General features: G+C 37.9%; 1 protein-coding gene across 5 annotated transcripts; it reads right to left on the bottom strand.

Moving 5' to 3' along the window:
• Positions 1–118: 118 nt before the first annotated feature.
• On the bottom strand, positions 119–27,677 carry tns2b (tensin 2b). Of its 5 annotated transcripts, XM_079840513.1 has the most exons (26): positions 27,297–27,548; positions 21,659–21,764; positions 21,334–21,371; positions 17,904–17,936; positions 16,825–16,859; positions 16,496–16,679; positions 16,360–16,410; positions 16,108–16,230; positions 15,539–15,603; positions 14,351–14,434; positions 14,160–14,272; positions 13,684–13,744; positions 13,144–13,219; positions 12,023–12,152; positions 11,861–11,923; positions 11,656–11,772; positions 9,483–10,784; positions 8,192–8,261; positions 7,260–8,071; positions 5,600–5,824; positions 5,412–5,489; positions 5,255–5,332; positions 4,151–4,319; positions 3,753–3,821; positions 3,409–3,438; positions 124–845 (listed from the first exon to the last, which is right to left on the bottom strand). In XM_079840513.1, the coding sequence occupies exons 1-26, from the start codon at positions 27,408–27,410 to the stop codon at positions 701–703; spliced, it is 4,371 nt and encodes a 1,456-aa protein (XP_079696639.1). In that variant the 5' UTR covers positions 27,411–27,548; the 3' UTR covers positions 124–700. The 5 variants fall into 5 exon arrangements, with proteins under 5 accessions (XP_079696640.1, XP_079696642.1, XP_079696639.1 ...); XM_079840514.1 differs by lacking the exon at positions 3,409–3,438 and having other exon boundaries at positions 119–845; positions 27,297–27,677; XM_079840517.1 differs by lacking the exon at positions 21,334–21,371 and having other exon boundaries at positions 27,297–27,435.

Here is a 27,677-nt window from a genome sequence, read left to right as displayed (position 1 = left end):
GCACAACATGATTAACAAATTAAGAAGAACAAGAAAAAACATGACTGCCAACCTATATTAAAGAACTGTAAATCAGATACCTTACATAAAAAAAAAGAGAGTCTAGGCATTTTCCGTTTTTTTAAAATATTTTATTTAAATACCAAAAAAGTATGAATTTAAAAATGCATCAGTTGCTAAAAATATGATTGTCTTGTAAAGGCCGTTTCGAATAGAAAACAAAAACCAAAACATTCGGAACATTTAACTGAAAACATAAACACACAATGACGTCAAATGAAAATCAATGAAAATAAAAACAGAACACAGTCATACACTTTGGCATCCTGAGTGGTAGGATTAAAAAGGCCCATTTACTCAACCCAAAATAGGTTTGAGAGTTAAAAAACTTTCTGGCATTTGTTTATCCATTAGATATACTTTACCAGGAAAAATGTCCACTTGTTGTTTTTCTCATATAATTTATTTTTATTTAATAAAAGACAATTTAAAATCACTTCATAAAGCACTCAATTTTAACCTGACCTTATCGCACTGATGTATACTACATGTGAACGTGACAGAAAAAGTGGAAGCTTCTGAGTTGTCATAAAAGGGTAATGTAAAAAAAAAATGTAACACTGATTTATATATCCACTGCACTACCCTCTTTTCCTTTGTTCTCTCCATTTTTGTTTTTCTCCATCTCTCTATACTGTGTTCATTTTCGCAGCTGTTGAGGTCCCAGCATGACTTTATTGATGAAGTTCACAATGGCTGTGGCTGGCTGCTCTGGGTCGAGCTCTGCAAACAGGTGACACACGTTTCCCAAACCACCACTGCGCCGTGCAACAAATCCAAACATCCTAGAAAACAAGCATGTATCAGACCATGACAGATTGCCCCGATTATGCTATTTTAAAGGTTCTTAATTTTGTTTTAAAGGTCTCCAACAACAGGTTTACATGCATCAAATGTCAAAAAATCACTTTCTCATAATATACATTGCAGCATCACCTCTTTTCTTACAGTGTCTGAAACGGTTCAATAAAGGTTTCAGGGCCCTATCATACACCCAGCGCAATATGACGCCAGGCGAGTGTTTTTTGCCAGTTTCAGCCGAACGCAGTTATAATTTTCACGTCCAGCTCCACGTTGTTTATATAGCAAATGCACTCGCACCCATCATGGACGTGCTGGTCTGAAAATGAGGTGTGTTCAGGTGCATTGTTTGCGCATTGCTATTTTGAGGCAACTGAAAACGACTGCGTCATTGACCAACAGTATTTTCCGTGTTATTTAAATGGTGCGTTAGTAAAGTGCGCCTATAGGCGGGTGCACAGCGTTCGTACACTCTGCTATTTTACACATACATGGATGCGCAAGCACACAAACATGCCAAATATTAAAAATAAAAGGACTCCTCTCTGGAGAAGCGTTCAGTCTTTCCACTTGCAAATTCCACCTTGTAAATAGCGAATCCGCCATGGTGCAAGCGCAACTTAGCCTGACAAGCCTGTAAGACTGCATGAATTCGCTCCAATGATCGGTAGCGAACCGCAGTGAAGGCCGCATGCGCGTTCAGTGTTTCAGCTAGAAAAATGGATTTGATTATAATATTCTTTATCTGACTCCATTTATCATAGTTGTCGAATTTAGAAGAGAATGCCAACTGGTTGTTTGGTAATTTATATGTGATAGTTAATCATACATTTAATCATTCCGTTTTAACCCTTTGTTGCAATTATACCGTTCCGTATTGGAGATAGTGAATAAACCCTTAATTATACTCAGTAGGCCTATGCCTAGAATGTTACTACCTGTGAGAGTGAGAGAGAGAGAGAGAGAGAGAGAGAGAGAGAGAGAGAGAAGGAAAGAGAGAGCTAAAGAGCAGCTCTCTCTAGAGAAAGGCAGTGAATCCAAAGAGAGCGAGCAACAGTTGAAATCCTCTTTTATCCTCCTCCCCGATGTCACCAAACTCAAATATGACTCATTTAAAAGCTGACCAATCAGACCAAAACGTGAGACGTTTGAAACTAACCAATCAGACGAAACTTCTCCCACTGTACCAAAGGTGTGAAAGGCATTTGGCCGGCAAGCCATGCCTTTGTCCTTAGAAATTCCCACTGGCCCTTCCGATGAGGTTAAGGAGGGAGGGGGTTGAGTAAATTTCAAATATCTTGGGTGAAAGCAGATGATTTGGTTCTGTTTCAAATATCTTTGATTATTTTCAACCTTACAAGCCAGACCCAAATCAAGATGTTGGGTCTGGGAACTCACCATTGGCAGGGCTCAATCCGAGGGGCGGGATAAACGGTTGTCTTTCAAATTCCCTCTGCACGCAATAGGATAGCGCTACAACCAACCAGAGCAACGAAGGTGAAGCGGAGTTAGTTGATAGATTAAACTTTCACCGTTTCCGGTCGGCAAAACTCAGAACACATCTTCCTTTCTTAAGAATGACTTCAGTGCCGTTGTTTGTTCTTTTCTCAAAGAAAAGCTTAACAAGTTTTCCAGAGTCAAGGCCAAAGCTGTACAATTTTTCCAGCTCGCAAGCCAACGGAGAGTTGCTAGACGACCCTGGCTGCAAATTAGATTTGCTGCCGCTAGGGTGCGTCTAGATTTCTAGGCTAAGCGCAACTGGCTTTTAAAGGGAATGGGAGATGAGACTCTGATTGGTTTATTGCACATTACACCCAAAACACACCCATTAAGAGACTGGGTAGGTACAACCCTTTTGGACCATGAGCCTGGCGCGCCGACCGCTTTTTCCGTGGTTAAAATAGCAAAAGTGGATTCGGACACACCCTAAGTGCACCTGCGCTTCAGACCATGCGCTCAGATCGTTAAAATAGGGCCCTCAGTCTTTGTAAACCCCTACTTTCCGATAGCTACTCTGCTCTGATTGGTCAGATGGCCCAGTCTGTTGTGATTGGTCTACCTCTAACTGCGCATGTCAGAAACTAGACAAATTTGAATTCCAGCTCTGGAGCCTCCCTTGTGCTTGTTTACAGTAACGATAGCATTGTTGTTCATTGGCAGCCAATGAAAACCATAGGCGGGCATTATGCAAATTTGTTACAAACCATACGTAGGTTCGTGAAGGAAGTATGAGTTGAGTTACAGAAGACTCGTTTCATGCAGTTCAGAATTTGTTCTTTCTTTTAGGAGACAAAATAACTTTGTTGTGCACTTTGATCTTGAAAAATGTTTGTTGTGCGTTTGAACTTTGCAGATCTAAACAGCTAGGCTATATAGCACACTACGGTAATATCCGAAAAATCACAAAAGGGGCACTTGCTTATTCTGAGTGGCATAAAAACAGGTTGTCTCACTCCCAAATTTACATATTTGAAAATAAACTTCCAGTAAACATAAGAAATGCTAGACCGAAAGAGAATATAGGAGAGTATAAGTAGAAGCACTTACTTGCAGGAAGTGTTATCAGCAGCAATCCACCTGGCGCGCACACACATACACACACACATACACACACACACACACACACACACACAGAGAGGCTAAGCAACATGTACAAGCAGAGCAAGTAAGAGAGAAGCATAAAAGAGGGCAGGAGAGCCCTTGTGCAACAAAATAATGGCACAGTGATAGGCTTAGATGAGCATGAGAGGCAAACCCTCTCCTCTAGACATGTTCACTAGACTACGTTCAAAGCGATAAATGTTGGCTTGGCCATTGGCAGAGTATATGAACGATGCAGTATGTTGTAGATTGGAGTTGTATTTTTCGAATGATTCCATCTTGAATTTTACCTTTGATCCAGCGGATCCACACTGCTGAAAGTCACACTATGAATAGGGTAATGCCGCCTAAAAAAGAGTCTATATGAATAAAGAGAGAGAGAGAGAGAGAGAGTGACAAAGAATGAGGATATGGATTAGATGCTTATCTGAGCCATGTGTCATTTTTGGACAGAATATGACTATGAAGACTGTTTTTACTCTTCAGTGTCTCTGATTAATGTCTTGGAAATGAGCCATAACGGCCTGTAGTTTATTTGAATGTCTAAAATAAGTGACTTTAATCTCATATTTGAAGGATTGTGCTAAAAATATGCTTGGGGAGTGTTATTAATAAAGCCATGATACAATTTAAACTGTTTTGCTTGGCGAAGCAAAACATATGTGTTATTCGACATGTGTGTTTGTACCTGCGCTGATTATCAGTGAGGGTGATGCCCTGTGTGGACACTTTGAAGTGGACGACTGTTGGTGAAGGACGAGGCTCCTGGGTCAAAGTGCACTTGGTTGCCTTGGAGATGGCTTGCGGGCCAGTCAAAGATTCCGTTTCCACTGAGTTTAGGTAGAGAACATTACAAGCTGACAATGAGAGAGAGAGAGAGAGAGAGAGTAATAAAGAATATTAGAGGGAGAAAAGGGACATTTCTGTCATACTCTCTGAGTGTTTGGCATGGTAATGGATATGACAATGTTGATATGTTTGGTCTTATAGGAATAGATCTGCTATGCTGCTGCTGTTGATTATTGCTGCTGCTGCAGAGCACAGAGTACTGGACTTGCTACTGCCAATACATACACAACACTCTGCTGTGAGCAAATAAGATTGCTACTGTACAAAATAGCATATTACCCATAGCAGATCTATACAGGTGGAGCTGGGGAAGGTGGGGGTTTCTGAAAGCACGCTGCAACTGGAAATCGAGGGTAACGCGGGTATGATGTCACTGATAGGCAACGCACGGACAGAAGGAACTTCTGCCTATGTCTAGCATGACCTTTCCGACATGATTACGTAATCACTGGCACGCGCAGAGCAGCGCAAGATGAACAATTTAGGTTAAAAACCATATAATTTTTTTTTCTTTGTTGAAAATGACAGATCGTTTCACTAGATAAGACCCTATTCCTCATCTGGGATTGTGCCTCTGAAGCCCTTCGAAGCCCTTTGAAATTGCATTGATTTGGACCTTCAACATTTTGGTTGCCATGGAAGTCTATAATGTGGAGAAAAATCCTGGAATGTTTTCCTCAAAAAGCTTAATTTCTTTTCGACTGAAGAAAGAAAGACATGAACATCTTGGATAATATTGGGGTGAGTAAAATATCAGGAAATTTCCATTTAGAAGTGAACAAATCCTTTAATAATATTTCATATTATTAAGTTTTTTACTGTATTTTTGATCAAATAAATTAAACCTTGGCGAGCATAAGAAACTTTCAAAACCAACTTTTATATATAGCTATTTTTCCCCCACCATCCATACACAAAAAAATTCATTAAAACAGAAACTCACCTGCCCCCTGTTTCAATAAGTCTGCAGCTGTGCTGGTATTTGTTCCACTGTGCAACTCCTGCAATTCACCAACAAGATCTGAAACACAATCAGACAGTTATTATACACCCACTATGAAAATACAATGCATTTCCAAAGGTTTACGTGTTTGTATGACCTCTATCTGGGATTCGTAGTACACACGGAAGAGACACAGGAGTAATGGAGTGCTGATACACCAAAGCAGACAGGGAGCCTAGGAGGAAAAAGAGAAGAATCATAACACAAAATCAACAGGGGTCGCTGTTTTCAACACAGAGCATTAGGAAAACATCCATAAACCAGGCATGATCTTCTTTGTCTCACCGAAATAAGTTTCATTTTGACAGCCTTTGATCTTCACACCTTTAGCACCACTCTCAATCAGGAAGTGCCTAACTAGCTGCTCCTGTGGGCTGCCCGTCTCACCATGGTTAGTAGCGTGGGCTGGAGGTGTGGTGACTTTGAGGGCCAATCCATATGCGCCTTGAAATGAATTACTATCCCTAATGAGAAAGCAGCCAGGCTCCTTATCTTTTAATACTGCAATAGCTAAATGGGGAAAGAAATATTTTGTACTTCTGTTATAGTCACAGCAATATTTTTGTAATATGCAGTACATCAGCTCCTAAACAATGATAATTTAACACAACTATATATTTTTTAAATGTTTTGATTCCTACAAAATGTAGTTGCTAGTTTCTAGAGTACAGATTAATTATATTGGATACAATTCTGACCAATAAAAAAATCTATAATGATTTCAATGTTATGACTGATAACCAATATTAAAATTCTATCCCATTTTGTATAAACACTAAAACAAATTAACAGCGATATATACTATAAATAGCTCATCTGAACAGCTTGATTATTAATATTATTGAAAAATGTAAACTATATCATTGCTCAGCTCTAATCTGCTAAATCCGACAATAAGGCATAAAAAGATATTAAGAAAGTATTAACATTAACATAATTATTTTCTGTAAAGCTTCATTGAAAGAATGTGTATTGTAAAAAGCACTATATGCAAATAAAAGTGACTCGACGTTTAAAGGGATAGTTCACCCAAAAATGAAAATTAGTCCATTATTTACTTAATATTAAAATAATATCCATATTAAAAAATGTATTTAATTTTTTTCTATGGCTCTGCATCAGCCCTCCCCGCGCCATCACTTCCAGCGAATAAGGTCAAAATACATGCAAAATACCGGCGCGATCACATATATATATATACATAGATTCCTCATTAGTGCCTACGCGGAAAGGTCGAATGAGGCATCTACGTATATATATCTTTGATCGGTACCAGTATTTTGACATTATTCGCCAGAAGTTATGTCGCTGGGAATACTAGATGACATTCGTCTGATAAGAGGTAAAAAAATAAAATAAATACTGTTCGGTTTCTCGCAGAAACCGATCGTTTCGTGTCTTAAGACATCAATGTGTCGCCACGAGCAGCATGGTTTAATAAGGATTCGTATGTCTTTGTGTTTTTACTCTCATTGCTCTCATCCTCTAAAATATCCCCATTGACATGCGTTATACGACTATCACACTGCAATGGTTGGAGTTAAAAATCTTCATTTGTATTCTACTGAAAAAACAAAGACACTTACATCTTGGATGCCCTGGGGGTAAGCAGATAAACATAAAAAATGTGTTTTTGGGTGAACTATCCCTTTAACAGTGTTGCTAGATTATTAGTGTTTTTAAACAATACGTTAGATAACAGCAGGTAATCTAAATCGCAAAACAGCAGAAATTAGCATTTGCAATTAAATATCTAATATCATCCAATACTGAAAAATCCATATATTGTGCATCCCTATTAATATATAAACTGTAGCGCATAGGGCTAGCAATGGCATGGTCATGGGTTTGACTGCCAGAGAATACATACAAAATCTGCCAAATGAAGAAATGTAAATGTACATAATATTGACGCAAGCACCATTAAATATGCAGATGTTCTCACCCTGGTCTCTGGAGATGCCAGGTTTGTACCAGTACTTGGAGCTGTCTTGAACAAACTTGGAGCTGAGGCGGTTCTCTAGATCCTCCACACCATTAGAGGGGGTTAATTTGCAACTAGATGTGGGAGGCAATTCGCCAGTGGGAGAGGAAAAGGACACATGGAACTGGGCAGATAAAACAGAAGGTTTTGTTGATTTTACTGAGGAAATGGCAGTACTATTAGGCACGTTCTGAAAGGGAGGTGATCGTTGTTTTTCAGGAAGAGGAGGTTGGGGTAAGGAAGCCGGGATGGTAATTGCAGTGTAGCCTGTATACGGTACATGAGGCACTGTCAGAAGAGGGTAGCAGTATGACGCTATAGGGAATGTGGGTGTGACGTAGCCATCAGGGTCAGTCGACGATGTTGTCAGGTCACTGTTGATGCTTCCCTCATTGCAGTCGGGTGTCAGGCTTTGCCTTTCAGCATTTATGTTAAATGAAGGGAATTCAGAAGTGGAATTTCTCTCTGAAGAGCAAAGAGGTGGTTGAGGACTTGTTGAGGTTGAAGTTGAGGTGTAGCATGAGCTGGGGTGCTCCCCTTGCACTGATTCTGTGACACTGTTACTGAGAGGTCTGGGGTTGTGCGTTTGTACCTGCACTGACTCCACACCCTTAGATAATGATAGGTTGCTAATGACAGCGGTGTTTGATGTAGATTCTATTGTCTGCGTTTTCTTCGTCTTTTCCTCTGATCCACTGACAGTGGAGACAACTGCGAACGTTTCACCCTCTTGAGCTTTGCTTTTTATTGGTTCTCTTGCCTCCAATGGTCCACTGTTAGAATACACAGATGGATTTAGGTTGATACTAGGCCGACATTAAATTCAATCTTTAACTAACAAAATAAACACTGTGGTTGACGTGAGATTAATGTACATGAAGAAACATAATTACCTGTCGCAGGTAGGATGAGAAAAGGCCTCAATGTGACTTTTATCAGCAGCTAAGAACTTAATGCTCCTATCTACAAAACACACAAAATAGAAAGAAAATTGCAACAGATTAGAAGTTAAAAGAAAACTGAAAGTTAAAGGGATAGTTCACCCAAAAATTTAAATTCTATCATTTGTTTACATAATTTATTCATATGAACTTTTTACTATGTACACTCTAAAAAAAAAGGTTCTATATGGCACCAAAAATGGTTATTGGCTTCGTAATCATAGAGGAACCTTTTTAAGTGCTATATAGCACCAAAATTGGTGCTATATAGCACTTAAAAAGGTTCCTCACTGCTTCAGTGGTTCTCCACCGGTTCTTTGACTGAGGTGCTATATAACACCGCTACTACAGTGATGTATAGCACTGCTACCATATAGAGAACATGTTAAGATATGGTGCTATATAGCACCAAACGTGGTTCCTCTATGATTACGACGAAGAACCATATTTGGTGCCACATAGAACCTTTTTTTTTTAGAGTGTGACTTTTGTCAGTTTCATATGGACTTTTACGGTCTTTATGTCCTAGACAGTATCAATCACCAACAAAGTTTGTGTATATAAAAGAGCACTGTGCGCATTGTACAAAATATCTGGTTAAAAAAAATACTGGTTTGGATGACTTGAGAGTGATTGTTTTGTTGAACTATCCCTTACCGTTCAAAAATGTGGTTTTGGAAAAGGTCTCTTATGCTGACCAAGGCTGTATTCATTTGATCAAAAATACAGTAAAACTGTGATATTGAGAAATATTATTGCAATTTAAAATAACTGTTTTCTATTTTAATGTGATGGCAATCTGAATTTTCAGTAGAAATGACTCAGGTCTTCAGTGTCACATGATCCTTCTAATATGATTAGAAATCATTCTAATATGATGATTTGCTCAAGAAACATTTCTTATTACTATAAATGTTGAAAACAGTGCTGCTTAATATTTTTGTGGAAAGTCTTTTATCAGGATTGTATGTTGAATAGAAAGTTCAGAAGAACAGCATTTATTTGAAATATAAATAAACATTAATACATGTCTTTACTGACACTTTTGATCAATTTGATGAATAAAAGTATGAATTTGTTTTAAAAACTCTTAATGACCCCAAACTTTTGAACAGCAGTGTACATTCACTTCATTTGCATTATATTATGGCAACAAATACTTATATACATCTAATAAAAAAATGTTTTAGGAATACATTGTTTGGCATAATTTAATGACTACAAACTGTGTCAATGTGATTACCATTGAGGCCATGCTGACTCTCTTCAGCTGAGGCACTGTTGTGATTGGCTCGTTTTGGAGAAGGCGTGACAGCATTGGGGGAGGAGTTAGGGGAGTTACTGATGGAGGCGTAACCAGGACTCTCTCTCAGCGGTTGTGGAGAGCAAGGACAAGGTGGATGCGGACTGTGGTAGCCACTACTTTGAGGGCTGGGATATGGACTGAGTGGGGTAATATGTTCGGGTTGGGTGTCTGTGCAATATATCACTTGATTTTGTTTTGGGACAGCGCGGCAATGTCCGTATGATAATGTCACTGGTGACATCGCTATTTTGCGCCGCCAGTATTCGGCCTCTTGAACTCCCTCCCAACGAGACTCCACCCTTCCATCCCTCCAGTGCATAGGCACCTCTGTCCTAATCCCAAACTCTGCCTCTCTAGACCAAGGTAGAGCTTCTAATTCTCTGCCACGTAAAGAATGGAGGGCAACGTCCTCTCGTAAGCGAGAACAATCCCTGCAGGTGCATGATGTTGGAGGTGTTGTACTGTAACGTAACTCTCTGTATGGACTGGAGAGCAGTGACTGATTAGGGGACAGAGAAGGAGGGATGTGGGCATGGCCCTGAGGGAGGGCGGAGCAATGGAACAGAGGACAAGCTTCCCCTGTGAAGAACGCACGTGTCTGTGGAGGAAGTGAGTGGGAATGGGAGGACTGTGAGTGGGAAATTTGCGAATGAGGGTGGGCTTCTTGAGGGGGAAATGAGTAGAGGTGTCTGATGGTTTCTGGGCAGGGATGGTGCAGACAGTGCCCTCTCTCCCATAAAAGATCCGGCTGGGATACACACAGGTCTCGGACTGACAGTGGAGTGGTGCGGCTGCAGGGAAGTGTGTGGTGTTTAGGGTGGAGCGTTTGTGCAAGTGCATTCGGGTTGGTCAGGTCTGGGCCACAGAATGAATGAGTGTGGGAATACGGAGGACCATAACAAGACTGAACGGGCCGATCTTGTCTCAGGGGAGAGCAGTCGCCATCATCAAGAATCGCAGTTTCTCTGTGTCTTTCCTTGTCTTCGTCCTTCTCTCTTTTTTCTCTTGGAAGTGGGGAGAGAGATTCGGGAGGTGCAGATGAGCGACTTGCATCTTTGCTGAGTGAGAGAGGCTGGATGGAGAGATGAATGGGAGGAGTAGTTGGGGAGGAATGACTGGGTAAGTGTGTGGAGGTTTTGATGGAGGTCGGGCATCCGCTGGGACTGGAGTCTTGTGCTCGACGCTTCTTCACTTGAGCATACAGGCTACCGTCCAAAGGCCCACGTGTGTGACAGATATCTACAGATCACAGGGAAATACATAGACAAAACCATATTATTTACAGTCTCGTGAATTTGTAGTGTATGAAAAATGTCTTTGTCCCAAAAAGTGATTTCTACCAGTTGGGAACCCCTCAAATAAACGATTCTCTTATTGTGAAAAAAAAAAATTGAATAAAAAGATGAATTGATTATTTTGAATCCTCTTTGATATTTTTGTTCGTCACTATGGCTATGTCCACACTAGTGTGTGTCATTTTAACACAGCGTTTTAAAATGAAAACTATACTCGTCCATACTGGCGTTTCCACTGCGTTTCAGAAAAAATCTCCGTCCTACACAACTACAGACCGAAGAAAACACGTCACATGACCATTCATGCACATGCACAGGCATGCCGATTGTGCTAATAATAGCTTGCCTCTTGCGTATGTAGGCAGCTGCAGTATTATAAAATGCACAGTTTAACTGCACAATGGCTGCTAAAAAGGACAACAAAGTCAGTTCCGTCTCCATGTTATTGTTTACACAGTCGTCAAGGCTGGTCTGTTATTGTCGTCTTCCAGTAGAGTAATTGTCATATGATAGGGGCTTTACGAATAGGGAAGGACAGGCAATGATCCAGAAGACCCAATTAGGGAGCGAATGAGGGAAGCCACGCCTTCTTTCAAAAGTCTCCGTTTTGGTCCTTCTACACTGAAACGCAACCCTGGAGTCTGCAGCGCTTCCAAAAATCTCTGTTTTCGAGGGTCGAACAATATAGAGTAGTGTAGACGCCAAGCCTAACCGTAGCAAAAGTAATGCGTTTTAAAACGATTGTAGTTCAAGTACTTTTAAACTCTAAGTAGCTTGGCAAGCAACAGGTTTTTTGCTAGACTGAGTGCACTTACCCTCAACACTGTCCTCATGGTGAAGATTAAAGTTCTCATACGAGTCCCAGCGCACAACAGGATCCGTGGTGCCATAATCCACAGATACTCCTGGCACATTTCCCTGCACCTCTCCACCTGAGCACACACAAACACACACATACAGCATTAAGACAGAGCTAACACATGGAGGAATGGTGGAAGAGTTCAGTTGATAGATGTGTACCTCTCCTTTGCGGGCCAGAAGAAAACAACAACTCCACTGTGGCTTCGGCAGGAAAACGATCGTCTACACACAAACACAAATGTTATTGTTATTTCTCTGGTTTTGAGAAGCTGAGGCACTGAAGTGGACAGTCAAACAAACAGTGCCACTGCCAGTATTTACCTGTGCAAGCATGGTCAAGTTCCCCTTTGCCAAAAGCAAGCTGAGATCCATGAACACTACAGGTGTGAAACTGGACTCTAAACACACATTCTCTCTTACACACATCTGAGAGATGGTGATAACACTTCACCTAAAGAAAGACAGGAAGAACATTGTTACTGAAGGAAATGTGTTGCTTTTCTGCACAAAACTCGCCAACACGTTGTTGCCAGGGCGTTGCTATGTCATTAAGGTGTTCATAAAAGTGTTGCTATGCGGATGAGAGGGTGTTCTGATTGGTGGTTAATGGTCCACGAAGTGTCTGTGAGATTCTTATCCAGATGGCTTGGGTTTTTCTTCTTTTTTTATCTTTAAAGGGATAATTCACCCAAAGATTTAAAATTCCATTTACTCACCCTCATGTCTTTCCAAACGAATAAGACCTCCGTTCATCTTCGAAACACAAATTAAGATATTTTAATGAAACCTGAGCCTAAATTAAATCTGTTCATCATATAAAGTGATCATATCTCTTCATGAGACTATCAATACATTCAATTCATATGGATTCGTTTTACAACGCCTTTATGACCTTTTTGAATTTTCTATGTTTTGGTTAGCTGGATTTTCCATGGAGAGACAGAAACCTCTTAGGTTTCATTAAAATTATCTTAAAAGTCTTATGGGTTTGAAATGACATGAGGGCAAGTAAATGCTGACAGAATTACAATTTTAAATCATTCATTTCTGTTTTTTGCGCAAACAAAGCTCTTGCACCGCTTCATAAAATTGAGGTTAAACCACTGGAGTCGCATGGATTACTTTCATGATGCCTTTACTACCTTTCTGGGGCTTGAAAGAGGCAGTTGCGTAGCAGAAAGCTCTCAGATTTCATCAAAAAGATCTTTGAGTTCTGAATATGAATGAATGTCTTACGGGTTAGTAACTAAATGAGGGTGAGTAATTATTGACAGAATTTAAATTTTTCGAACCAACCCTTTAAGACAGATAACTGAAGTCTAATACCTAGCGTTAAAGCTTTTGATCAATTCTAACCCTTCAATGCAATGGCTAGTGAGTAGGTTTTAGGAGCATCTAATATAACAAGAATGTATTCATGTGAAATGTTTGAGTGTCCTCACCAGGATGTCTCCCTTCAGCAGCAGAGCTGGTTTAATATTCACACACAGCATCTTACTGTTAGGGCTCTGAATATCACTGTAACGCAAGCAACAAGAAGTCAGCAAAGTATGATATCTGATTTGTTTTCATAGGTCAGTCAAGAGAGGACATGGCATGAGAAGAAGAGAGGGGAAATGGGATTTGGACACACTATGAGCCAGATTGAAAATCACATTGTCTGGATTTCCTGCAGAAAAAAAAAAATCTTAAACCAGCCTAAGCTGGTCAGGCAGGCCTTTGGGGTGGTTTTGGGCACTTTTCAGTTGGAAGACCAGCTTGTTGACCAGCATAATACCAGCTTGGCACAAATGGGAGACTAGCAACATCAGTTTGGCCAGAGCAAGATCAAGATCAGCTTAAAACAGCTTAGAGCAGCAGGATGGTTATTTTTGCAGGGTTATGTGCAAGTCAATATATCAAAACACACACAGTGACCACCCATACCACAGCTCTGAAAAACATGTTAAACTTAATGAGACTGATAAAATAGGCCCACTTACTATTTTCCTGAAGAATAGATCAGCTGCATTGACTGATAGATCTTCAGAAAGGGAGAGTAACCTTCAAAATGCAATGGCAAATATGAGGAAATACAATGATGCTACATTTTGTCATCTTTTACTCACTCTCATGTCATTCCAATCCTGTATTACTTGCTTTCTTGTGTAGAATATAAAATAAAATATTTTGAAAAAGGTCTCAGGTCTCTTTTTTTTAATACAATGAAAGTCAATGGGGACCATTGCTTTTTTGCACAATCATTTGAAACATTCTTCAAAATAACTTTCTTTTGTTCAGGTTTGAAATTACAGGAAGGTTGAGTAAATGATGCCTTAATTTTTGGTTTAAACTATCACTTTAATACATTTGAACATTTAAAACATTTACATTGATTTCCCTAGTTTTCCCCCTCCCCAAACTAGTACAGACGATAGAAAATAAGGTTTGGGTTTGATTGAACAGACATGGTGTGTACCTCCTCCAGACTGGTAGTTATGTAAAGCTGGAATATGAATCTGATGCAGGAACATTGGTGAGCTGTTCATCTTTATTGCACCTGAGAGAAGACCGGCAAAATAATATATATACCTGCAATGACACAGAGAACATCATGACCAAACTAGAACAAGTTATTCTGGAACAAACAGAAATAAACATTGGTCATACCTTTTCTGGGATGGCTGGAAAGAGGAAGAGATTTTATCCTCACTAAATTTCCTCATCGCAACTGTCGAGAGAGCCTGATCTGCCCTGCACACATACACCAGAGTTAAGTCATTTGAATACCAATTATGAAAAAATAATAACATGCTTGCAAAAGGCACTACATAAGATTTTGTTTTTGATTAGATTTTTGATTTTTAAAATGTTTTCTAGAGAAGTCTCTTATGCTCACCAAGGCTGCATTTATTTGATCAAAAATACAGTAAAAACAGAATTACTGTGAAATATAATTACAATTTTAAATAACAGTTTTCTGTTTAATATATTTTAAAATGTAATTTATTTCTGTGATGGCAAAGCTTAAAATAACCACATTTATTTGAAATACAAATCTTTTTAAACATTATATGTATTTACTGTCACTTTAAAAAAAAATCAATTTATTGAGTCTTTGCTGAATTAGAGTATTGAAAAAAATAATGTCCCCAAAAAAGATAGTAATATGAGATATTTTTGACCTTGTGGGGACATTTTTTTTAAAAACCCCATGAGGAAAATTTTAATTATAAATACTAAATGTTATAAATTAAAATTTAAAAATGCAGAAAGTTTTTTGTGAGGTTTGTGTTTAGGGGGATAGAATGTACAGTTGGTACAGTAAAAATAAATAATTAAAGTCCCCATAAAACATGGAAACCAAACGTGTGCGTGTGCGCGCACTGGTTTGACCTACATTATGGGGACGCAAAGTCCTTTTATTTTATTCCACCCCAGATAGGGGATTTCATCTTTATTTTTATTTCCTTTTAATTCCTATTATACTATATATATTTTTATTTTATTCACTTATGACTATTTTAACTTCATTTCTGTGTAAAGCACTTTGAATTGCCACTGTGTATGAAATGTGCTATACAAATAAACTTGCCTTGCCTTATTCAGGTTTCAGGCCACACCCCCTACTATAGGAGGACATGCCAATGTCCTTGTAATTCAAAACGTAAAATAAATATACTAAAGGATTTTTTTATTAAAAATGTAAAAATGCAGAACGTTTGTGTGATGGGTAGGTTTAGGGGTAGGGAATAAAGAGTTTGTACAGTATAAAAACCAGTAGACCTATGGAATGTCCCCGTAAACCAGCTATACCAACGTGTGTGTGTGTGTGTGTGTGTGTGTGTGTGTAAGTACCCAGCTGATATTTTGCTATAGTGCATGTAAGCTGCCACAATCACCCCTGTTTTCCCTTTGTTTCCCTAAGAAAGTAACAGGTAGAGAGAAAGGAAGCCAGACAGAGAAGAAAAAATATATAAAACAACTAATAATAATTTGGGGTAATGATTTCTTTGACATGAAAATTTGATAACATTTAAATTCTGTCATCATTTACAAGTCTGTATGTGGGATCAGACTGATCTGGTTATTAAGTTCAACTCGCTGACTCTGATCCGGTCACAACGTTTATTACTCCACAAGAGGGAAAAATAATCGTAGGAATTATCCTATTATACTAAGAATACAGTTGTATGGACTACTTTATGTTACGTTTATAGTGGTTTTCTGTCACTTCAGTCCAAATTCATTGCAACTGCATGGAAAAGAGAGTACATTAGTCTAAACTTTTCCATTAGAAAGACTTTGGAGTAAGTAAGTGATGACAGAATCTAATTTTTGGATGATCTATTCTTTTAATAAGACTGTGATGACATTTAGACACTTTTAGCTCTTATATTAAACATTAAATATTTTCTGATCTCAACCTTGCAGTGAAGTACAACCACGTTTTGGGGGTCAGAGTTAAGCCAGTTCTCCATGGTCTTGCACACAGCGCATATTTTATCGAGGGGCGGGGCATGCAGATCAGGCCACCCAAACTCCTCAACCTGAGGAAGGGGAAGGGGTCATCACAAAAATACAGAAACAGAGCCATACGTCAAAACAAGCAAGCTATAGAGTGACTTTTAAATGTGGTTGTGTGCAAGATAATAGAATAACAAAGAACAGGAGGATACCTTTGGATTTAGCTTGCAGATGTCATGGCGTTTCTCTGACAGATTTATAAGCTGAGAAGTAGTGAAAGAGAAATAAGAGTGCTAATTCATATGGAATTAAAACTCAACAATGATTTTAAACAGAAATACAACTGACCAAGAACTTGTCTTGATGTTTCGATTTCAACATGGCCGCCACTTCCTTGAGGTTAGCGCTGTAATGCTGTTCTTCCAGGTCAGACAGGTAGAGGACAGAAATGATACGCTCAGTGATGTAGGTCAGATCGAAATCATAATTACTGCCCATCAACTTCTCCATAACATTTTCCATGCTGTCTCTACTGTGAAAGACACACACAAAAAAGAGACACTCATATACAAACACAGTCAGTAAGCGATGACAGATTTAACTATTCCTTGCATTTATAACAACTTTGCTCTTTACGCTGTCATTCAGAGTTAGCTTTATAGAGCTTTAGCTCTTACCTGGGAGGGATGTTCAACTGGTTTTGAAATGGAGGCTAGGAGAGGTCAGAGTTAAGAGAATGTAAGTAAAAGGCAGGCAGGTACAGACATTGCTTTTAAATTGCGATGCATCAAACACACTTACACCCGGTTTCACAGACAAGATTTAAGCCTAGTCCCAGACTAAAATGCATGTTTTAACTGTTTTAACTAAAAGCATCTTGCACTACCATATCTTAAAATATGTCGGTGCCATTGTTTTGTCACAAGATTCACACCAGTAATGTTTTTTTAAGGCACGTTTGTAAAAGCTAATTAAATGTCCTAATTGAACTAAGGCGAAATCTAAGACCTGTCTATGAAACCGGGCCTTAGTAATTAATTTAACCTTAATTTTCTGTTAATAAGAATTTCACTGTCTTTGTGTTTGACTCAAATTATTTCTATAAAAATAATTTAAAATTAACCTCTTATTTCCTTTTAAATTGTTTCATTATATACCTCTGATATGACCAAAGCCCAGCAGCAAGAAATTATTGAAGCTTTAACCCCCTGTTGTATTATAAATCAGGCATGTACTTTTCCCAAAAAATATCACTATATTACACAATATAATTACATAGTTTCTGCCGGGGGTCTATTTAACCCCAGCAAAAACACATTGTAGAAAATACAAGAAAATAAATCACAGTAAACAACCAGCAGGAGTGGACTACAGTGTGTATAATAAATCAGAAAATCATGTGAAAACGCATTGCATTTATTTATATTTTATACCTGGAGTCTCTGAGACCCTAAACATCAACTTCAACTTCAACCAGACATAAGATAAACAACTTCCATTTTACTTTAGAACTCTATTTTAAAGGTTGATTAAGCTACTGAATGTATAAAACGTTGACATTACATAAAAAATGTAATAAAACTTCACATAAGTTGAGTAAAAAATGTCCTGAAGCTGGTTGCTTCAAGTTTTTGAGTGTTATCAAATTCAGATTTTTACAGACTCTAGTTATCTAGGTGAGATTTTGCTTATAATCAGTTCATCCTTAGTCATAAGATATTATGGAAGTAAATGTTTATAAATTAGCAATACTCACTGGATCTGAGATAACTTCACAGGGGACAGTGACCTGGAAGAAATAGAGACAGAGAAAGGCGTGTATTATGGAAACCAGATACACAGAATCAAACATCCTTGACACATGATATGGAGGGTTTAGACATCAGATACCATTACAGAGACACTTACCAGTCTTTTAAACATACACATACACTGCTAGCATACTTCGGGGCCACTGGGTGACTCTCCATTTAAAGACATCCTCTCTGTCCTCATTAGGTTATTATCACACATGGGGGACATCTGGTACTGTTTAACACCGTGTGTGAGTGTGTGGGTGCGCACATATTTGCACAAGTTTACTCTGCTTCCTTTCCAGTAATTAGTTAGACATAACATTTTAACTTATGGACACTAACACATGACTTTGCATTTTTGTTAGTATTATGCAACTAAATGAACATCCAAGGATGAAACCATATTTTTAAATCAAATGTAAACGTTTGAGAATCTGTGACTGAAACCCTTAATTGACCACCATTCTGGATATTGGAGGGTGAAAGTGTGATGTGGGATATTCTGTTAGACTGACAGATAAGGAGGCTGATGTGGACAGAGGGTGGAGACATGTATATAAAGAGAAACAAAAGCAGCTGATCTCTCCATCCAGGACGGATGAAATGCCTGCTGGCTTTGTGAACTATTTCCACCTCTCTATTTCAGATGATCAGCTGGCCTGTGCCTCCTACTAATCATGAGTCTGTTTCTAGGAGTATTTTTTCCGCCTTGTAAGTCACGGATGTTCATTGCTGCCTTACATTGAAGAAAATTCATTTTATGAATTATTTGAACTCTAGTTTGACTTTGGATTGCCCTGCTGGAAAATCCAGTTGTTGGAAGTTGAAACTAACTGTTGCTACATACACTCTTAAAAATAAAGATTCCAAAAAAGGAGTTTTCACAGCGATGCCATAGATGAACCATTTTTGGTTCCCCAAAGAACTTTTCAGTGAACAGATCTTAAAAGAACCATTTTTTTTTCTTAGTGCGAAGAAAAATAACCTTTTTCAAGCAATGGAACGGTTCTGTAGATGTCAAAGGTTCTTCATGGACCTTTGTTTTTAAGAGTGTAATGATAAAATAATATTACAGTGCAGACCAAACAAATCCTTTATGTGGGATAAGGAAACACACAGGGGTTCATTAACTACATCCTGTTTTAGCAGGTATAGCAACTAATTGCTAGATACAGACACAATCACACGCTCACACAATCTCAATCACTAAGCAAACAAAGATAAATGTTCATCTCTAATCCTTAATAACCATCTGATTGTATCTCTCATGTGTCAGTGTGTCTTACACTCATCACCACTTTCATCAAATGGTGATTCTCTGTATTTTCTACAGTCTTCCTTTTGTGCCAACAAACAACAACGATTCTACAATCCAAAATGAAAAGTACACTAAAAGCATACTTAACTTTTGCAAAAAGCAATATGAAATCCCTTTGTTTAAAAAGTGAAAGTGGCTGTACCTTTCTCGGATGAGTCCAGTTTTCTAGAGTTCCTATAGCACACACACGAGTGCTCTCCTCTCTTTCTCTCTCTCTTTCTGATCCTCTCCCTCTCTTGCTCCCACCCAACTCTTCCTCTCTCTCTCTCTCTCTCTCTCTCTCTAAAACCAGAGGGCATGGACGGTAAAAAGTATTCTACGATCAAGTAAATGATGTTTTAAAAATGTCAGAAGATGTACTTGATTATTGTAGTTTTTCACTGTTAGCTAATGGTACCTGCATTAATTGAACCGTTAACACTCAATAAGCTCCCATTAATGAATGCATTAACATAATGCATCACCTAAAAATAAACAATACATCTGTTACAATATTTATTCATATTTGTTATACTATGGAGCTGTTATTTCAAAGGTCCTTACAGCCAAAACCACTGACCAAGCAAATAAATTCAGTAAACGACAAAATATACGTTTTTGCCACAAAATCACGTTTTATAATGTACATATAGCACATCCTCTTTCTCCCGCTCTCTCTCCCACTCAAACACACCCAGTAAAGACACACACTCTTTAGTTTAACAACTTAGCCAGACATTTCTCACTAGTGAGGTAACAACAGCACTGTTCTTGAAGCAGATAAACGTACAGTTGTTTCACTATTAGTAGAGACGCTGCTGCCAAAACACAGTTGAGAGACGCACAGACTCGGCTAATTTACACACACCTCTCTCTCTCTTTCTCTCTCTAATAACTGCATTAGTCTACTATGGCTCAAGCCTCGGTTATAGCTCTAAAATTATGTTTTGGAATTAGCAACGGAGGCGTAGGATGAGATGTGTAAGAATTTGGTCCTACACACAAGAGCGTTTTAAGGACAAAATCCAGACTAGTCTTGAAATACAATATCTGGACAATGTCTTGAGGTGTGTTAACCGTAGCATAAGCAGAATAATTGACTCCGGTCCATTGAATTATTAGAAAATAATGCACACCAGAGGTCTGCTTCGCACTGTGGCTGCATTATCACCTTGGGTCAGGTGTGCATTATTATTTTTAAATAATTCAACAGCCCGTCGTCAATTATTCCTTACTTAATGTTAGTTAATAAAAAAACAACTGTTTATGTAGTTAATGTTCGCTTAGGTCCATTAAATAATACTAACAGATACAACATTTGATTTTAATAATGTATTAGTAGGCCTAAATAATGTTGAAATTAACATTGACTAATATTTATAAATGCGTTAGAAGTAATTTTCATTGGTTGTTACTAATGTGTTACCATTCAACCTTATTGTAAAGTGTTACCATGTATCATATACTGCATTCCAATATTGCATTCCAGTCCCCTTTTTTCCAGCATGCATTGGGTAATGAATAATTATCATTGCATTATTTTGACACTTGACATTTTAAGTTCAGGCAAGGCATTTACTTAAAACAAGAATAAATGAATTAAACTCAAAACATAAGCCATGGAAACTGTTGCCTTAATTTGATTTAGATTCGATGAACACCAGAGTGCAGGAGAAATAATGAGAAAGAGAAGGCGAGAACGAGAGGAACAGCTGTGGTGTGTAGCGTGTGGATACGCTAGTGTATATCCGTGTGATACACTGATGGCATCCGGTGACTGATTGCAATTTCTATTAATACCAAAGATAACCAGAGTTCATAACTCATCTGATTTAGACCTATTTGTACTATATTTGTGAGTGACACACATCACAAGACCAAATGTTCATCTATGATATTAGTGGCTTTTGATGCCACAAGGACACGCCCAGACATTGACAATAAGCAGATCTATTTTTCTGCCACATTTCCTTATTGTTTGTAGCCAAATCCAGTGCAAATCACAGTTTATCCATATTCACTGGACTTCACATTATAAGCAAAGAGTAGTAATTAAGCAAACAGCATTTCAGCTGCGAGAGAAAGAAACATACCTTTTCCTCACATTTCTTATGCACTGCAGTTTTACACTCTGCAAGGAGAAAATGTGGATTACATGAATAAATATTGATGTACATTATATGTGTGTGTGTGTGACAGGTTTTGCCTACAATGTGGGGACCAAATATCCCACAACCTGAAATCACATACATCGTGTGGAGCAACCAATGGTGTCCATGAGTAAATGGCTTAACATAATAAAAACATTTTAAAAAGTTTTTTGTTAGGTTAAGTGCCAGAGTTAGAGGATACTTAACTAATATTAGCAAAGTATAAAAACAACAGAAGGAAATGTAAAGTAATGAATGTGTGTTTCACCTCTGCAGTACATGCCATGGCTGTCGAGGGTTTGTCTGCAAACAACACAGTGGTGTTTCTTCTTGAAGTTCCTCTCTTTAAAGGAGTGTGAACCCATTTTCCCCAACTACGCATGTAAGCACACACACAAAGACCTCAGAATTATACAGTAGCAGATCAATTTTCACAAATGTATTTTATAGGATACATTTGGCAAGAAATAAACCCAAACACATCTGCCAACCACAAACATGATATTAAAGAGAACTGAGCACACATGTCCACACGCCCCCAGACGTGATGACACGAAGACCATATAAATCAATCCCTCATACACTGGAGGTGATGAATGAGATGCTATGTTTGTATTGGGGAAGAGTACTGTGATGATAGAACTGCTTTTGATGCACTGAACAGATATTGCATATAACAGTTGAATGATTTGACAATCATTGAATGACAAAACTCTTTATTCTATTCTACCCTACAAAGTGATTTTTTTCTACTAACTCGACAAATTAGATCAACATATTACCACTATTTCGTCAACAAAATATTATGCATTCTATAGGAAAAACAATATTTAACTCCGTTCATAGCAATCATAATATTTTGTTAATGAAATTGTAGTAATGATCAGTGTTGGAGGTAACGCATTACAAGTAACTTGAGGTACACAATCAGATTACTTACTAATTTATAACAAAATATCTGAGTTAATTTTTCAAAAAAGTAACGCGTTACTTTGTTTTTCCTTTTATTGACTGACAGCTCTCCTGTCCCTATGTTGAGAGAAATCGTGAGTAGTGCAGAGGCCTTGTTTGTAAGCATGATGTTGTTGTTCTAGACCAGGGTTCCTCAAACTCGGTCCTGGAGGGCCGATTAAACACACCTGAGCAAGCTAATTAAGGTATTCAGGATCACTAGGGGCCAGTTGTTCAAAGCTAAACTGATCGGATTTTGGTTATCGGATCAAATTTTGAAAAAGAGTTGTTCAAAATGGAAAGAAGGAATCTGAAATCAGATTAGATCACGCATCACGGAATCCAATCCTAGTTTTAATCTGGATCAAACCTTCAGTTTGTGTTGTTCAAAACTTGTCAGTAGGATTTGGATAACTTTGATCCAAAAAAAACAGGATTATCCTGATCCCAACAGGGGGTAGGATTTCAAGGTGGATTCCAGGAAGAAAAAGTAGTGTACCTTTAAAACTGGTCAGAAAATACAACATTTGTATCACATAATACACAAACACATATTTTATTTTGCTCTTGATTAGTTAGGCTAATTGTTAAAGAAATAAATTAAAAGTAGACATTAGGCTACCTATTTGACCAAGCCTTTCGGTAGCCGAATTTAGCCGCTATAAAATAATCCCCAAACAGCTGTAAATATCAAACAAAAATATTATATTAAATTTAAGGTTTTTTGTAATCACTCATAAGACTTTTTACTGATCAATTATAAGAGATGGACCAGTCAAAAGTTCTTTGCGAGCAAACGTACGGTTTCTCGGGTGAACGCTACGCAAAACTTTTCTGAGAGAACTCAAAAGCATTTGAATGGGTTTTTTTCACAACTCATATTTTTTTCCATCACCATGTCCCTTTAGGGGCTCCGTAGAGCACTAGTAATCCAGATTTGGTCATCTGAAAAGGTGTGTATATGGATCAGGGTGATCCAATCCAATTTTGCTTTGAAAAACCGGCACAAAAGTAAGACGGATTACCTGATTCTAGATAGCAAAACATGGGATTTCAAAATCCAGATCATTTTGATCCAGATTAAATGTTTTGAACAACTGTCCCTAGAAAATCACAGGAAGGTGTGTTTGATTAGGGTTGGAGCTAAACTCTGCAGGACAGTGGCCCTCCAGGATCGAGTTTGAAGAACCCTGTTCTAGACTAAATGTGAGCATTTACTCATCTCACTTGCAAAAAAAACAAACAAACACTGATTCAGTATTACTAAAAATTAATAAAAACAGTGAAATGCAATCTGCGCCCTCTACTGTAAAAAGTGATTTCAAATTTCCTTTAGCCTGCTTATTCATTCCACTTTTGCTGTGAAGGGGCCTTTACATTTGCCAAAGATATAACTTTTTTTTTGTTATTAAAAAACAAACAAATAAGCCCAGCCCAGGTGAGAAAAAGGAATGCAAAAGTAATGTAACACAATACTTTCCATAAAAAGTAATTAAGTAATGCAATTAGTTACTTTTTTTTAAGGGAGTAACGCGATATTGTAATACATTACTTTTTAAAAGTACCTTTCCCCAAAACTGGTAATGATTTTAAAGACATTTTATTTTCTAAGACATTTGTATATGCACTACATTTCAAATGTTTGCAGGCTCTTATGTGCACCAAAACTTTAGGCTATTTATTTGATCAAATGTTGTAAAATATTATTATTCTTTAAAATAACTATTTTCAATTTTAATACTTTTAAAATGTACTTCAGCAAAGCCGAATTTTCAGCATCATTACTCCAGTCTTTAGTGTCACATGATCCTTCAGAAAGCATTCTATGTTGATTTGCTGCTCAATAAACATTATCATTGTGCTGCTTAAAGGGCTAGTTCACCCAAAAATGAAAAAAATTAAATAATTTATTACTCACCCTCATGCCGTTCCACTCCCGTGAGACCTCCGTTTATCTTCGGAACACAAATTAAGATATTTTTGTTGAAACCCGAAGGCTCAGTGAGGCCTGCATAGGCTTCAATGTAATTTACACTCTCAAGATCCATTAATGTACGAAAAACATATTTAAATCAGTCCATGTGAGTACAGTGGTATAATATTAATATTAAAAAGCGACGAGAATATTTTTCGTACGCCAAAAAAAAACCTAACTAACGACTTATATAGTGATAATCGATTTCAAAACACTGCTTCATGAAGCTTCGAAGCGGAAACAAATCAGCGAGTCGGTTCGGAGCGCCAAATGATTTCAGCAGTTTGGCGGTTTGACACGCGATCCAAATCAGTATTCAACTCGCTGTCAGTCGCTGATTCGTTTCCGCTCCGAAGCTTCAAAGCAGTGTTTTGAAATCGGTTATCACTTAGTCGTTATTTCGTTGTTGTTTTTTTGGCGCACGAAAAATATTCTCGTCGCTTTATAATATTATACCACTGTACTCACATGGACTGATTTAAACATGTTTTTAGGTTTTTAATGGATCTTGAGAGTGTAAATTACATTGATGCCTATGCAGGCCTCACTGAGCCTTCGGGTTTCAACAAAAATACCTTAATTTGTGTTCTGAAGATGAACGTCTTACGGGTGTGGAACATAGACCGTACAAAAATGTGTGGAACGGCATGAGGGTGAGTAAGTTAGCCTAATCCATGACATTATTTTCATTTTTGGGTGAACTAACCCTCTAATATATTTTTGTGGTAACGTTAACCATGATGCTTTTTATTTTTTATGATTCTTTGATGAATAGATCAGAAGAATAGCATTTAATTAAAATATATTTATTTTTTGTAACAATACAATAATCTTCTGACAGTCATTAGTCATTTTTGATCAATTGAATGCGTCATTGCTGAATAAAAATATGAATTTCTTTCAAACTTACTGACCCCAACCTTTGAGAGGTAGCCTTCACAACACTGTCACGTAAAACGTTGAAAGGTTTATCCGCTTGACAATGGTGCCATCTACAGACTATAAATGGGAGGTAAACAATTGCTATACCATTAGGAAGTGCGTCATGCATGTGGGTTGTATAAACACATAACACCTTAATCGATCAACCTAAATATTCTAGAGGAAATATGTTAACTGTTCTACAATCACAGAGGATGTTATAAAAAAAAAAGCACGTGCACAATAATTCGCTTATAAACTAATGCAAAAGTTCCCTTTATAGAGGTTGTTTACATACTGAAAGCCTGTGACATTCAGGCATTAAATGTAAACACACAGATATAACGGGAACTTTTTCTTTTCTTTTCTTTTTAAACAAGGTTCTTAACAAGCAGCTTTTCAGCTCTCCACCCTTTTCTCTTGCTCGCTGCAGCCAAAGTTTGGCTCATGGATAAAGCATTTCCCTCCACATATCCAACAACACAGCTTTTCCCTCATACCATTGCCTTCTCACTTCTTTGAAGAGAGAGCAGAATGAACTCACTGTTTAGGTTACTAGAATTCTCCTAAAGTCAAATGGACAGGCTATAACAGAAATAGAGAGAGAGAAATGTATTTTCCCCACTCTGCTACTGTTGCTGCTGACATTCTGAAATAGAGTTTTGGCCCTGCTAATAGAAATTCTCTTACACTCACTGCAACGCATACACACTCACATTCCGGGCAGGAGTAGACGGGAGCAGGTGGGAAGGCCGAGGTATGCTTCCACCGATCCAGAATTCCACCATCTATTTTTAACCAGTCTTTCTGACAACAGGATCCTTTGGAAATGCATGCGTTTGTGTGTATGCTTGCATGGGTATGATAATCTGGCTATTTGTCAGTGGTTATGGAATATTTCCTTTTTTGTGTCAACAGCTGCACACATATGACATGTAAGTGTTTGTCACTGCTTACAGTGAATTGTGAAGTTATTCTATTTACATGCATTCAAATCTCTAAGGGTGTTCATTTTCCATCCTATAGCTTAGTTTTGCAAGGGCACATAACATACTAAAGCTGTCTGACCCCTAAGAGTCAACCTGCCGCCTAATGACGGACATGGAAGTGTGATTGTGAGTGAGTGAGCGTGTGTGTGTGTGTGGGTGTGAATGTTCATTGACAGGAATATCCCTTCAGCTAATATTAATCTATAATCAAAAAATAGTTTTGCATGCACTTTCAATTACACTATACATTAAACTGCATTATTTGCAGTGACATGAGTCTAAATATTCTTAACAGACCAAGTGACCGCTAACAGCACTTAAAATATAAACTTTATCCTCTTGTTGGGGAAAAAAATAACACTCCTACGGAATGTCAACCAACTCGGGAACCCCAAGATAAAAAAAAAAAAGACATTTAATAATAACAGTTAATATAACTACATAACTAAAATTATAGCCAATATAAATATGCTACAACATATAATATAATGATTTAGATTTAACTAGGATTAGGCCTTAGTTCAATTAGGGCATTTAAGTAACTTTCTACAAACGTGCCTTAGAAAAAAAAAACATTACTGATTTGCATCTTGAGACGAAACAATGGAACTAACATAAGTTAAGTCAGTACAAGTTGCTTTCAGTTAAAACAACTCAAACATGCATTTTAATCTGGGACTAATAATAATAATAATATATAATAGTTTTTGGCTACAAACAGTACCTTAACATGATCTATTATTCTAGATTAATCCTAATTTCTACATACATTTTAAAATTTCAAACAGTATAAAATGAATATTTGTGTCATGAATGAACATCAGTATTAACATTAAACTAGATTAAAGTGTTGCAATGATAACTTTTATAAAGTACATTAACTAAACAAATGATTAGTTATAAAGTTACATTTGTTCTCTATGGACCCGCAATCTTAAGATTGCAAATATGGAATGATTAACAGAAGACATAAAACATTGAGGGATATCCACTGCTGTCATTGGAGATCATCTTACCTATATATGACCCCATGCTTACACACACACACACACACACACACACATACGTACCTCTGTTAAGCTGAGAATCTCTGCATCCTCTGTGAGGTCTCGTGTTTTCGGGGGGTCCGAGGGCTGGGAATTCCTCTGTTTAGCCCACCGCTGCTTGCTGAAGATACAACCCATTATACTTTTCTTGCTTTATTCCTCCTTAGATATCCTTTCCTTCTCCTCTTACACTTTCTTAGCCCTTGTTTTCCCTTTTGTCATCAGTCCAGGTTGCTCCTCGTTTTAGGTGTCCCGTCTCCTCAAGGACGTCTCCTAGTTTCTCAATGTCTTAGCGTCCAGCTCCAACACAGAATCATATCTCTCACACCATCTTTTCCACACATTCTCTCCCACTTCCAATGTCTCCCTCTAAGTGTCTCTCGGGGTGTCCTCCCTCTGAATGTC

This window comes from Gobio gobio, assembly GCF_949357685.1.
Source record: "Gobio gobio genome assembly, chromosome: 17".
Taxonomy (NCBI): domain Eukaryota; kingdom Metazoa; phylum Chordata; class Actinopteri; order Cypriniformes; family Gobionidae; genus Gobio; species Gobio gobio.
The sequence above is the reverse complement of the archived record's forward strand: the minus strand, read 5'-3'. Positions and strand labels throughout refer to the sequence as shown.